At 32.2% G+C, this 13,831-nt stretch overlaps 8 protein-coding genes across 11 annotated transcripts; 5 read left to right on the forward strand and 3 right to left on the reverse strand.

Annotated features, from left to right (window-relative positions):
• The first annotated feature begins 29 nt into the window (after nt 1–29).
• On the forward strand, nt 30–2,012 carry U3-55K (U3 small nuclear riboprotein factor 55K). Of its 2 annotated transcripts, XM_047059394.2 has the most exons (4): nt 30–165; nt 221–1,424; nt 1,486–1,762; nt 1,837–2,012. In XM_047059394.2, the coding sequence occupies exons 1-3, from the start codon at nt 121–123 to the stop codon at nt 1,728–1,730; spliced, it is 1,494 nt and encodes a 497-aa protein (XP_046915350.2). In that variant the 5' UTR covers nt 30–120; the 3' UTR covers nt 1,731–1,762; nt 1,837–2,012. The 2 variants fall into 2 exon arrangements, with proteins under 2 accessions (XP_046915350.2, XP_046915349.2); XM_047059393.2 differs by lacking the exon at nt 1,837–2,012 and having other exon boundaries at nt 1,486–1,827.
• Nucleotides 2,013–2,471: 459 nt separating this feature from the next.
• On the forward strand, nt 2,472–3,904 carry LOC124495955 (uncharacterized). The gene is made up of 2 exons (XM_047059402.2): nt 2,472–2,574; nt 2,636–3,904. The coding sequence occupies exons 1-2, from the start codon at nt 2,557–2,559 to the stop codon at nt 2,921–2,923; spliced, it is 306 nt and encodes a 101-aa protein (XP_046915358.2). The 5' UTR covers nt 2,472–2,556; the 3' UTR covers nt 2,924–3,904.
• On the reverse strand, nt 2,940–3,827 carry LOC124495951 (uncharacterized). The gene has a single exon (XM_047059399.2). It carries the CDS (start codon nt 3,825–3,827, stop codon nt 3,024–3,026), a length of 804 nt encoding a protein of 267 aa, XP_046915355.2. The 3' UTR covers nt 2,940–3,023.
• Nucleotides 3,905–4,232: 328 nt separating the features above from the next.
• LOC124495948 (uncharacterized) lies at nt 4,233–6,555 on the forward strand. Of its 2 annotated transcripts, none has more exons than XM_047059396.2 (3): nt 4,233–4,961; nt 5,026–5,431; nt 5,492–6,555. In XM_047059396.2, exons 1-3 carry the CDS (start codon nt 4,917–4,919, stop codon nt 6,433–6,435), a joined length of 1,395 nt encoding a protein of 464 aa, XP_046915352.2. In that variant the 5' UTR covers nt 4,233–4,916; the 3' UTR covers nt 6,436–6,555. The 2 variants fall into 2 exon arrangements, with proteins under 2 accessions (XP_046915352.2, XP_075589385.1); XM_075733270.1 differs by having other exon boundaries at nt 4,822–4,961; nt 5,480–6,555.
• A 59-nt stretch (nt 6,556–6,614) lies between these two features.
• On the forward strand, nt 6,615–8,152 carry LOC124495949 (phosphoribosyl pyrophosphate synthase-associated protein 2). Its single transcript, XM_047059397.2, has 2 exons — nt 6,615–7,184; nt 7,241–8,152. Exons 1-2 carry the CDS (start codon nt 6,777–6,779, stop codon nt 7,937–7,939), a joined length of 1,107 nt encoding a protein of 368 aa, XP_046915353.2. The 5' UTR covers nt 6,615–6,776; the 3' UTR covers nt 7,940–8,152.
• A 21-nt stretch (nt 8,153–8,173) lies between these two features.
• Nucleotides 8,174–9,488, forward strand: LOC124495953 (fatty acid-binding protein). Of its 2 annotated transcripts, XM_047059400.2 has the most exons (5): nt 8,253–8,439; nt 8,514–8,657; nt 8,724–8,920; nt 8,983–9,257; nt 9,326–9,488. In XM_047059400.2, exons 3-5 carry the CDS (start codon nt 8,851–8,853, stop codon nt 9,377–9,379), a joined length of 399 nt encoding a protein of 132 aa, XP_046915356.1. In that variant the 5' UTR covers nt 8,253–8,439; nt 8,514–8,657; nt 8,724–8,850; the 3' UTR covers nt 9,380–9,488. The 2 variants fall into 2 exon arrangements, with proteins under 2 accessions (XP_075589386.1, XP_046915356.1); XM_075733271.1 differs by having other exon boundaries at nt 8,174–8,439; nt 8,514–8,920.
• Nucleotides 9,489–9,529: 41 nt separating this feature from the next.
• Nucleotides 9,530–10,057, reverse strand: LOC124495954 (uncharacterized). Its single transcript, XM_047059401.2, has one exon. It carries the CDS (start codon nt 9,926–9,928, stop codon nt 9,530–9,532), a length of 399 nt encoding a protein of 132 aa, XP_046915357.2. The 5' UTR covers nt 9,929–10,057.
• Nucleotides 10,058–12,125: 2,068 nt separating this feature from the next.
• LOC124495427 (uncharacterized) lies at nt 12,126–13,804 on the reverse strand. The gene is made up of 2 exons (XM_047058804.2): nt 12,796–13,804; nt 12,126–12,720 (listed from the first exon to the last, which is right to left on the reverse strand). Exons 1-2 carry the CDS (start codon nt 13,505–13,507, stop codon nt 12,401–12,403), a joined length of 1,032 nt encoding a protein of 343 aa, XP_046914760.2. The 5' UTR covers nt 13,508–13,804; the 3' UTR covers nt 12,126–12,400.
• Between the last annotated feature and the right edge of the window lie 27 nt (nt 13,805–13,831).

Raw genomic sequence — 13,831 nt, forward strand, 5'->3', positions numbered from 1 at the left:
TGTGTGTGTGTGTAAATAGTTGGCTGTAAACACGCTAATAGTGTAATTTGCACGTGTGTGTTTCAATTTTTTTTTGAATTCAATTTTAAGAATTCTAGACTAGACCTGATTGAAAAAACAATGCCTTTTTTCATTCGTAACAAAGCAAAATCATTGAAAAATAAGGTATTTTTTCTGTCATTGTTTTCATTTATTTTATATTTTTATTTTATTTTCATAGACACGTGTCAAAAATGGCCACACTACTACAAGTGAAAAGAAATTTAAATCATCCAATAAAAAAGTTCAACCTGCTGATCTAGATGAAGAAATTCTTAGTGACGACCTCGAAGACGATGAAGATGATATTGTCAGTGAGAATGATTCGCTAGATGATAATGATGGCAGTGGTGGTCGAAGAAAGAAACGAAAAAATGATGAACGAATCGAATTGTCCGAAGATGAAAATGAAACAGCACAGGAGAAAAAGATACGATTGGCCAAAAAATATCTTTCTCATTTGGAACAGTCAGAAATGTTTGATAGTAGAAAAGATGACGATGAAGATGATGGTGACTTGGACGATCGATCAAATCTTATATCATCACATTTGAAAGAATCGGTTTTAGAAAAATTGGGTAAACTTCATCGAACTGTAGCTCATCGATATGGTCCAATTGATGATTTATCCAAATTGATTGTAATGAAAAATGGCCACAAAAAAGCTATCACAGCAGTGGTTGTCAGTAATGATGGTCGTTTTGTATTTTCTGCATCCAAAGATTGTAATATTGTCAAATGGAATCTTAACAATGGTAAACGTTTACATACGATCTACGGAAATCATCGTGCCAATCCTGAAACGTATAACAAAGGTCATACAGCAAGCATACAATCATTGGCTCTGTCAACGGATTTTAAATTTTTAGCTTCAGGATGTAAAAATAAAGTGATTCATATTTGGAATCCTGAAACTATGATTCACATTCATACATTTCGTGGACATCGTGGATCAATTACAGGTCTTGCATTTCGCCGATCATTTCATCAGTTATTCAGTTGTTCTGAAGATAGAATGATAAAAGTATGGAATCTAGATGAAATGGGTTATGTGGAAAGTTTATTTGGTCATCATGATTCCATTACGGCCATTGATTCATTTGTGCGTGATCGTTGTATTACTTCGGGTGGCCGTGATGGTACTATTCGACTGTGGAAAATTCCGGAAGAATCCAATCTTATTTTTCTTACCGGTGGTATGGCCACGATTGATTGTGTTCGATTTATTGATGAATCGCATTTTATTTCGGCTTCCGACGATGGATCAATATCATTATGGGCTATATTTAAAAAGAAACCTTTGCAAACTATATCACAAACACATGAACCAAATCATTGGATTACATCGTTAGCATCGTTAAGGAATACCGATCTTTTCGCATCAGGTATGTATTAGCTATGCCCGTTGTCCATTTTATTTAATGTTTTTACGCCTCTATTCATAAGGTTCACATGATGGTCGTATAATATTTTGGAAAATTAAACCTGAATTCAAAGGTTTCGAACGTTTATTTGATTATAAAGTGGATGGATTCATCAATTCAATGGAATTTACCACAAGTGGTCAATATCTAATAGTGGCTATATCACAAGAACATCGTTTAGGACGATGGTTTGAAAGATTTAAAAATGTTCATAATGTTTTACATATAATTCCTATGAATGTAATCGAATCATCCTCGTCATCATGAATTTGGATTAGTTTTTTTTGGCACATCTTTATGTAAATAAAAAGTTCAATATGTTAATATTCAGCTCAATAAAATTCGAAATTTTCATTTTCATATATGATGAAAGGCTATAGTCCAGAGAAAAAAAGGGCAACGATCTCTTTAATCGTCGATTCTATCACACACACACATACGCGCAGAGAGAGTCGAAAGTGAAACAATTCGATGTTTTATTACTGTCTGTTGAATTATTGTGTTTAAACCATCACCCTCTACATAGACAATCGTTCGGAAATCAATCTAACCACAAGCGCACATTATCAACAACAACAAACACCTGTTGGTGAATAAAAAAAAAAGAATTTCTATGGAATCATTATGTGTTTTTTCCGTTTGTGAAAATGTCATTCACTCATTTTAATCACAAGGTTGTAAACATTTTTCTCGATGGAAAAATGTTTACATCTCTCTAATTGAAATTTTTTTTTCATCAAATAAACATTATCTAAATGAATTTTTTTTAGTAAATAAATAAATAGCCAAATACTGGTTTTTTCAATCGTGTGATCATCAAACCAAACAACCTCATTATTCATGCAGAATACGAAAGAGAGAGAGAAAGAGAAAGTGTATGAAGATGACCAATTAATAACCCTTCTTCATTTTTTGATTCGATTTTTGGCTGGCCAATCGCCTCAATCCAGATAAATTTGTTTTTTTTTTCGTTGATATAAAAGCGAAAAAATTTTTTCTTGTGATTCAGCAATAGATTCAGCATCTCAAGTGAAAGTCAATCTCGTTATTCAAAAATTCATATTTTTCGAATTTTTTTTAAATCTTGACCACAATGTTCCTCAAATTGTTGGTATGGTTTTTCGTTCTTTCGTTTTTAAATGATCTAACTTTATTTAATTTTTTTTAAACAGATTTTTGCTTTAATCCTAATTGCCAATTCATTTGGTCAACTAGTTGGTCGTAATGTTGGCGAACAGCCACATTGGTCGGTGAATAATATTCAATTTTCCAACAATTTCCATTCTAGAATACCTAGAATTCATTCTGCTTTACGTGTTCCAAGATTTCCGTTGTTTGAATCAAATAGAATGCCAATGTTATCACGTTATCTACGAGAACGACAAAATCAACGCGAATTATCGGCCAATCTAATGTCATCATTTGGATCACGTGTTGTAAATAATAATAATTTCGAATGAAGTGAACACAAAAAAATGTATGAAATGTTTCTATTTTTATTTCGATTTATAATCTCTATAAAAATAATAATAAATGAATGCTAATAAAAAACGATTCAAATTAAGACCAATCGATCTCAGTGGTGATTGTACCGGTGGTTATACCATCACTTATGTGCATTGAATATGGCCGACCAAGATTACGACGATCAATTAATTCTTTAAGACGAAGATGTGCACCACCAATGAATTGTCCTGGTTTTCCATTCGGTGTTCGCTGTGTTTGTGTCGAATTATGTGTCCAAATTTCGAAAATAATTCGTGAATTCTGATTTATTGGATAACGTTCAGACATTGGACATGGTGAAATGTAACGTGGTGTACGTGTTTCACGTACCAAATCACTTGAACAACTATGACAACGATTTAGCCAATAATGATCTTCTAATGGTAAATGATGAATTGGTTCGGCAACATTATTCAGGACACATATCATTAGGTATGTATCCAATTCTGGTGTGGTCAATTCAGCTTTTGTTGAAAGAATGGTCAGATGGCCAATTTGACGACTTGGAACCGGCACAACAATTGGTGATGTTGGCGGTCCTTGATGTTGCGATGGAACTTGTCGTGGTAAACATCGACCTGATTGACATCTATAATCAATTCTATCGGCTTCCATTGAATCAGGTCGACAAGATTGTCCAGAATTCACTTCTTGTATTCGGGTACGGCCAGTAAAATTACATTGTAATTGACAATGATAATTCAAAAAGAATGTACCTTCAACATCGGCTTCAATACGATACATTGATTTACAAAGTCTTCGTGCTTCTTCTTGGTCAACATTCAATTGAGCAACAGTAACAATAAATGATCCATAAATGACCATCAAAGTAATCGATAATAGAATTAATTTTGACATAGTTGAATAATGGAGATTTTCTTTCTATTCATTCAGGATATAAAACAACAATTTCGAACGATTCAATGAATCGATGATCGAGCAAAGGCATCATCACACGTAAATATTATCGGCTTTCACACGATTTTCTCTGTGATAAATTTCAATTTTGTTGATAATAAACATGAACATCTTATTTTTCTTGGATAAAAAAAGATGATTTTATTCACAATAAACAAAATAATATAATACTACTAAATTATATTATTTGTGTATGTGTGTGTGTTGCACCGTCAGTTTTTTTTCACACAAGAAAAGTTGCTCTCATTTTCTCTGGTGATGTTTTTTTTTATAATCTCTTTGCAAAGAGACAATCGAAAATCATGTCATATTCCTCGTTAGATATATCTATAGATTGATATTGATGATTGTCTCAGATATGAATGAGAATGGCAAAGTACGCCTAAGATTAGTGTCGACAAATGGTCCAAGTCGATTATTTCGAACGGAATTGAATTTGTTCGTTTTTTATGAAATTTTTCTGGTGTGTGATGTGCAAATTTTTTTTTGTGATTTCATTTGTTTTTTCATTTGATGAGACAGATGTTGCTGCTACTGCTGCTTGGAGACCATCAACAGCCAAACCAACATCATCATTAAACTTTTTTTTCTGTCCAATCCACACACACACACACATTCAATGAATAAATTGAATGAGCACAAGTGCCACATTTTTTTTTATTGTTAATCACGGCGAAAAAATTCCATCAAAGAAATTACTTTATATTATTCTTTAACGTCATCGGCAAGTTTTTGGTAAAAAAAATTAAGCATGAGACAAGATGATGATGATGATGATGATGATGATTGGATACCTTATAGTCGACCATTTTTTTTATTGATTTACTGATTACTGGTATGTAATAGATAGATAGATGTATAAAAATCAAATGAAATCACAAACACAATGACAAAAGATGATGATGATGATGATTAGAGAGATTCGGATGACAATAAAAAAACGTATAAAGCGCATATTTATATAAATTCGTAATATTAGAGGGAAAAAATTTCTTTCCATTGGTTGTTTTGTTTCTGGAGACATTTTATATGTTGTCAACAATCGTATATGTCATTATGACAAATTTAACCCTGGTAAATTGAATGCAGATGATTTAGATGATGAACTTGAATAATTGACAAATATTTTCTTTTTAAGGACAAACCTGAATTCCGCATAACACCAAGGCCAATTTCTTCAATGAATAATGGATCTGATAGAATGATCGGTAATGATGATGATTCTTCTGGCTTCAAGTCAATACCTTCATTACAAAAAATGAAAAATAAACGACAACGATCCACATCGCTTACATTATCGGGGAAAAAATTTATAAAAAAATTTATATCACGAAAATCATTACCATTTATTCACGATGATGATGATCATCAAATGATGATGCATAAAAATCGATTAACGACACATTCCAATAATGAAAATATCTGTCCACACACAACATCCGGTCATTCGATGGTATCGAAACAACAACGGCCAAAATTGCAACCATTAAAATCAGTGAATATGGATTTAAATAATGATGAACATCGTTTTGAAAATTTTTATGGTAAGTCATTCGAATCATCAAGTTAATAACATTAGTTGATAACAATAGTTTTCTATCTAGATAATTATGACACAATCACATCATCAAGAATTCAAGTGAATATTCTAAATAAAGCATACAAACAACAAAAACAATCGGAACGAATTCGATTTGCACATGAGCAAATGAATCGTTCGAATAAGTCATCAAAGAATTCGAAATCTGATTCACCCGATAATAATTCAGATTTAGAATTAGACATTGATAAGTATCTTGTCAAAAATCATGGAATGTTTTTTGTATCATTGGCTGAAGCTAAGCAATATGAATCCGTTTGCAATCAATTGCTTGATGAAATAATCGATGATGAAAATATTAAATGTATCGTCCATAGTTTACAACAAAAATGGCAAAAATATCGACAACAATCATCGCGATTGATATTTTTTTATCAAATGTTTTCATTCATGTTTAAACGTTATCTACAAATGACTATTTGCTGGCATCAAAATCCTTGTCCATCCCATGTGAATGTTGCAAGATTTAAACGATTCGCTCTGCCAATCTTACAAGAATTCATGAAACTTGTTAATCCAAATAAAAATATGATCTTACAGGTTGAACTATTGGCTGCAATTGAATCATTGATTTCGCATAAACAAGAATACATGGTTGCTGTGGCCGATGTTTTTGATCTATTATTAAAATCACCATTAATCGAGTCATGTGCATTACTGGAATGGTCAAGATTAGAAGATCCGCATTGTTATAGTTGTGATTCTCAATTTCAGCAGCAATCAACATCGATGACAATTATGATTTCACAATCATCATCAAACCATCATCGAAAAATGGCTAAATCGAAATCAAGTAGTATTTTGATGATAAATGATCATAAACAAGTGAAAGAACAACAGCAACAACCGGGTTCAGCAAGACCAACAATCCGTAATCTTATCATTAAACAACTTGAAAAGAATGGAATACCTTTATTGAAAAAACAAATTAGAAATTCAATATCATAAATAGTTTTGTCTTTTTCTTTCTTTTTTTTCTTTTTTTTTTTGATTTTGATTTTGATAATCAAAATACCAATTTAATCTTTGGCTAATAAAAAAAAATGTAAATACATTTGGACTTAGCGACATCTAACAACTGAATATTGAATTGTCGAAGATTATTTTGGGAAAATGAAAATCATATGTTTCACATTCGATCTCTCCCCGGTGACTTGAATTATAACTCGAAATTTTTATTTCTGTTTTTTTTAATAATAAAAAATGTGTAAAAATCAACACAACATTTGATTTTATTCATCTTTTGTAGTAGCCATTTTATTCAAACAAAAGAACAAAAATTCTTAATTATGGCTGGAATTAATGCCGATATGGTTATATTGACGGGAAATTCTCATAAAGAATTTGCGAAATTAATTGCTGAACGTTTAGGCGTGCGATTAGGTGCATGTTCAATTTATCATTCATCTAATCGTGAAACGGTAGCTGAAATTGGTGATTCAGTTCGTGGTCGTGATGTTTATATCGTTCAAACTGGTGCAAAAGATGTTAATAATGTCGTAATGGAATCATTGATCCTAGCGTATGCATGTAAAACATCATCAGCTAAAAATATCGTCGGTGTTTTCCCTTATATGCCATATTCGAAACAGTCCAAAATGCGTAAACGTGGCTGTATCGCTGCTAAATTGATGGCCAAATTGTTTTGTAAATCCGGCTTTACACATATAATCACAATGGATTTACATCAAAAAGAGGTTTGTCAATTGTTCAATGTCTAAAATCATGTCATCCACTTTTTTTCTCGAAAAAGGTCCAAGGTTTCTTCGACATTCCAGTCGATAATCTGCGTGCATCACCATTTTTATTGCAATATATCCAGGAATCAATACCGGATTATCGTAATGCAGTTATCGTGGCCAAAGATCCTGGTTTGACAAAAAAAGCAACTTCTTATGCTGAACGTTTACGTCTTGGTATTGCTGTTATTCATGGTGAACAAAAAGTTTCGGATTCCGATCAAATTGATGGTCGTTCATCACCACCACCGCATAATAATCTAAGTACATCGCCAGCAGCATCATCATCATCGCTTGAAAGTCGTATTATTGATGTTCGATTGGACATTATACCTAGTTTAGCGGAAAAGAACAAACCACCAATGACCGTTGTTGGTGATGTTATGGGACGGATCGCTATTATTGTTGATGATCTTATCGATGATGTTGCCGCATTTGTAGCAGCAGCCGAGGTTCTTAAAGATCGTGGCGCCTATAAAATCTATGTATTAGCCACACATGGTCTATTGAGCCAGGATGCACCGCGTTTGATTGAAGAATCACCAATCAACGAAGTTGTCGTTACAAATACCGTACCGCATGAAGTTCAAAAATTACAATGTGCTAAAATCAAAACTGTGGATATATCCATTTTAATATCGGAAGCAATTCGTCGTATTCATAATAATGAATCAATGTCTTATCTATTTCGCAATGTTACTTTGGAAGATTAACACCAGATTTTTTTCCATCTTGATAACATTGATGAATTACCATCATTTGTGGAATATCTTTGTTTCGATCAATCAATGTTATATGCCTAATTTAAATTTGAATTTTTTTTCTAATTAATTTTGTAATCCAGTATTTTTGGGTTATGCAAAAAAACCCAACTGTTCTAAATTGAAAAAATTTGAAACAATCCAATAAATTGATTTTATTGTCCATCACAATCGATAGCACAGAATATTCGATTTTCGAACATCATCACATCACATTGTTTAGTGATCAATTCGCGAATGTGATGGACGAATTTCGAGCAAACAATTATATGTAAACGGTCAGTCTCTTTTTTGTGTATATATTTATCCATAAAGGAAATAGAATTTTGTTAATTTGTGAAATTTGAAGAAAAAAAATCATCTTACAAACTCTTGGTGCCATTGTGACAAACTACTTTTTTTACATAAACAAGAAGAAAAACCAGTTTTTCGGTTTTTGCTTGCAGCGAATGGTATGTTACTCTTGATACTCATTGTTAGTTTTTCGTCATTAAATCGAATTTCTGATTTCTGTTGATGATGATAGCATTGATTATCCATAAAAAACTAGCGCGATAACTCTCTTTCTCTCGTTGCTCATCGTCTTTGTTATACACACAGCTAAGAGATTTCTTGCTTTGACCCGGTTTTCGCCACTTTTTCATCGTTCGTTTATTTGTCACGTTCATTGGCAAGTTTTTTCTTTCTTCTTTTCACTTTGACCATTCACATTCACCATCATTCATCAAAAATCTAGCATTTATCGTTGCAAAAAAAAGTTCTATAAATCGAGCTAACAAAAAAATCATTTTACCCGGTGTGTGTTGAAGCTTTTTATTTCATTTTCCATTCATTCTATAATAAATCGAATTTTCAAATCAAATATGGTTCAATTCGAGGGTAAATATCAATTGGAATCGAGTGAAAATTTTGATGAATTTCTCAAAGAACTCGGTAAGTTTGACTTTGTTGTCCGTTCAAATTCCAAAATTTCTCATTATTGAAACTTGATGCAGGTGTTGGATTCATTTTACGTAATCTGGCCAAAACTTCTAAACCAACTATCGAAGTTATTCGCGATGGAGACTATTGGGTGATCAAAACTATTACCACATTGAAAACGACTGAAATTCGTTTCAAAATTGGTGAAGAATTTGATGAAGCACGAATGGATGGAAAAACCGTAAAAACTATCGTCGAAATGGATGGTGATAATAAAATGGTACAAACACAAAAAGGTGACAAAGAGGTGAAGATTATTCGAGAATTCAGTGAAAATCATTTGAAAACGGTACGTTTTGTTTATCTATTTAAAATAATAAATTAAATTCAAAAAAAAAAATTTCATTTACACCATAGACTTGCATAGTTGGAAATATAACTTCTGTACGAATTTATAAACGAAGCGCTTGATAATTGATCATTTATTCATCATAGCGAAAATTTTTTTCCCAATGAATTGAAATTATTGAAAAAACAAAAATTTATTTAATTTTCAAGAAATTAAAAATTTTATTTACAATTTGGTTTTTTGGTTCGTTAAGTAGAGATGGTGGTATGTTTTCATGCCATAATGATGTGATGGTCTGATTTTTGATTCTTAATGTTTGAATCAGCTGTTTTCGTGCCATCATCGATGATTGATGAGCCATAATATTGATGATGAAAATGTCGATGTTGATGTTGTTCAGTTCTATTTACCACTAATGGCCTTAATTCATTCGTTGAAACACGAAAACAATAAATAAATGAATATGTGAATGAAATGAATGAACAGATAATTAATGTTAGCCCAAAATATCCTAATGACCATGCTAATGTATCGGTTGCGGAATCAATCATCATATCGGATGCAATTCCTAGTATGAATAGGCCACCCAATAATGTTGCCATACCAAATGCATTTGGATCAAACATTGGTTCTTCGCTTATGGTCACTGATGATGAACTGCTGCTGGACATTTTCAACGAAATCAAAACCTAAAATTGAATTCCACCAATATAATATGTCAAGAATATATGTCACACACATTTGCTTGCCCAATTATTAATGATTGATTGATTTTTTTTATGTCTACTTCATCTACTGTTGCTGCTACTCAAAGTAAAAAAAAATGTATATCGCATCACCATAGCAGATATCAATTGATAATCCAAAAAACCAGTGTTTAAGTGGCGTTTTTTTGTTTATCTATTTTTTTTCTTTGTTGTTGTTGCAATTGATAATGATGTGTAATCATTCAATCAAAAATTTCTATTTCCAGTAATCACTGAAGTTCATCATCTTCATCATCATCAACGTTAATTGATTGATTGATTATAACACGTGTGTGTGTGTGTGTTAGTGTTGTTTCAATGGTTTGATTAATTGATCGATTCTAGATTTAAAACGTCAATTAAATTTTATGAAATAGCAAAAATGAGTAACAAACTGATGAATAAGTGTTTTATTTTGTTTCCCATTTTTTGGGAATTTTGAACTAGCACATTTTCCAAGATTCAACAGTGTCTTTGGTGAAGTAATCGAATTTGTTTCGGATTTTCCCCAATCAAGGTAATTGTCATTATAATTGTTGTAAAATGTCATTTAGAGAAAAAAAAATTACAATCGGAAAAAGATAGTTGCGTTTCTTAGTTTATTCAACTAAGGCATGAACTTGTTGTTGGGGAAAACACTTTATCGATATGAATGTCACGGTTCGATTGATAGTGTGCGTGTGCAATAACTTGCCCACTTTTGCTTATTCATCCACTAATCCAAAATGTGTGAGAATTAAATTGCATCAATATATAAATGGTGTCCAACAATATGTTTGAGAACAAACATTTCTTGCATTTTGAATTTGAATCAAATTTTTTTCACAATGAAGCTACCGACGATTACTATTTTGATATTTACAATCATCATTCTGTTGGATATTGTAAACGGTATCCTATACAATAATCATCGCCGAACATTACGTGAAAAATGTTTACCGAAGAAAAAACACCGTACCGTTTATGAAACGTATCCTGTATATAAAAATGTACCCGTTTATAGATATGAAAAATATCCTGTTGAAGTTCCGGTCAAAGTTCCTGTGTATATATCGATGAAAAAACCATATGAACCTAGTAGATCACGACGATATGGCCAAAATGACCATTATGATCATGAATATCACGGTGGCGATATGATTCGCGGTAACTATGGACGACGATTTGGTCAATTAGGTTTTGGTGAACAATTTCCTAGCGGTCGTTATCGTTTCAATTCAAATCAATATGATGATTCTGATTATCGAAAAAAAGCTTGATTGTCTATAATTTACATTTGTGTGTGTGTGTAATGTAAAAAAGTATTAAAAACAAAACTGCCATTTTTCATTATTTTGAAATAAAAAACTTCCATATATTTTCCCCTCTGATGATGATGATGATGAATCCTGATCGGTTGATTGTTTGTCCAATAATTATGGGTTTTTGGTGGAACTCGACAAATCAAAAATTTTTTCTTCATGAATGGACTGTATTAGTCTGGTGTATAGTTTACCTGAATAGGTTATTTTTGTTTCTCTTTTTACCATGACATTTTATTATCCAGTTGTGCATGAAAAAAAATGTCATACTTTTACGTGAAACATGAATAATCAAACTAGAGTTATTTATCAGTGATAATTATTGGGAAAAATTACCTCATATTGCTCAAGGTTTATCAATTTTAGAAATGATTTTTTTTCTGTCTGACGATGAAAAACCACACAACCAAACAAACTTGTTCAAAGACAACAACAACAAAATCTGTTGGAAAAATGTCAGACAATTTTGTAAATTTTCGAAAATTTATTCTTTGGTCACTTTTTGCATTAGTGATGATTGTATCGATTCAATCCGATGACAACAACATTCATCTGAATGATTCGAATTTTGTTTGCGAAACCGACGATGATGAAAAAGTCTCTGAGAACAAAATTCTTGTACCAGTCGTGAAACGTGTGCCTGAAATACGTGTCATTCGAATTGCGTATCCGGTTCCGATTCGCATCCCTGTTTATATACCAATCGATGAAAAACATACACAACGAGCATATTATGAAGGTAAACAGCCATATAATGATGTTCAAGAGAATGGCAATTTCCCGAAAAAGAAACAAAAACATTAATTTGATTTTAACACATTTTAATGAACAAAATTTTAAATTTCCAAATAGAGAAAAAAAGTAAAAATCAAACAATTTTGTCTTTAAATTGATTCGTGTGTTTTCGTGTGTGTGTTTAAATCGTGCGTGGCGTAACGTGAATTGTTCGTTAAGGCGAAAATTGAGAATGAGAGAGGCAAATTTTTTTTTTTGCAAGAATATTCTAACGAGTGAGAAGGAAAAAGTTATTTATTTACAATGAGATGTTATGTTTATCGTCTAAGAATTTTTGTTTTGTTTTTTTTTTTGAAAAATCCTACATCAATATCAACAACAACGACAACATTGATACCATTAAAATGGTTGAAATATTTGAACGATAATCAACGATTCCATTACGTCGATTACTAAACCAAGATCTTGAACCAGTGGATCGTCCAACACTGCCACCACCACCACCACCACGTCCACCACCAGCACGTCCAACACGCATTGAATAATGGATACGACGATCGGTTGCCACACATTTTCGTAATATAGGTATCCACAGGTAACCACCATCCATTTGATCACATTGTTCATGATCCGGTTCTTGAATATTCCATTCATTAATACATTCTTGTTTCTGTTGATCAACTGTCATCAATAATCGTAGATTTCGATTTCCGTTATTTTTCTTGCAATTTTTTTTTCATTCATTATCACACATACCTTTATATCCAAATGCACATGAACAATGCCATTGGTCATCATCCACATTAAGTGATTGTTTCCGTTTTTGTTGTTGTTGCCGATAACAACCGGAACCAGTAATCATTGAATAACATTGTGCACTATGTTGACATTTTTGTCCAAGTTTTTTTCGTGGCAGACATTGATAGATATCAATACGTTTATGTTGATAATGTCTTTGTTTTTTACTTTCGTTGTCGTTGTTATTATTATCGTTATCATGGTCATCACCATAGATTTTATCGTCATCCAATAAATTTGAACAAATGCATAGCTGTGATTCTGGATCACAAGTAGCTTGCAATGGATGACAACCATTATTTTCTGGATATACGGTAATATTGCAACCATACATTGATGATAAGGACGACAACGATGATGATGGCGATGGAGATGGTTTGATTGGATATGCTTGGACTTGTATGCATGATTTCGATATAAATGATGATAATATGGAGGTTGATGTTGATGATGATGGCCATGGCCATAATAGCCAACTACCGCAAAACAATACAGACAGCGCTATAAATTGTATTTGTTTATCAATTGTTGATATTCTGTTCGTTCTCATTTGTGATTGTAGCGACGTACGACAATGTTTTCCATAATGGTTGTCATTATTCATTATTGATTTTGATCTGGTCAACGATTTTTTTATTGGAAAATGTAAGGAATTTTTAAAAATTTTCATATTGAACAATCGTTGATGAGGATGGCAATTTCAAAAAATAATACACGAAAAAAATGAATTCAGAATTGAAATTATTCTGTGTGTTTAACACGATTGAATGCCAATCATAAAATGGACGGCGACGACGACGACTATGATGATGATGATGAGCCTGAATTTTTTTTTCACTAGTTGTTTCAATGGTTCAGAAATTGAAATATCAAATGAGCACAAAAGTGGTTCCAAAAGTGGTCATTTTGTGGACAATAAATCCCATTTTGGATTTTATTCATTTTACAGTCAGTGGTCCGTTGTATGTCGATTTTAAATGCTTCTCTCACTCTC

Source organism: Dermatophagoides farinae, chromosome 8 (assembly GCF_024713945.1).
Source record: "Dermatophagoides farinae isolate YC_2012a chromosome 8, ASM2471394v1, whole genome shotgun sequence".
Classification (NCBI taxonomy): domain Eukaryota; kingdom Metazoa; phylum Arthropoda; class Arachnida; order Sarcoptiformes; family Pyroglyphidae; genus Dermatophagoides; species Dermatophagoides farinae.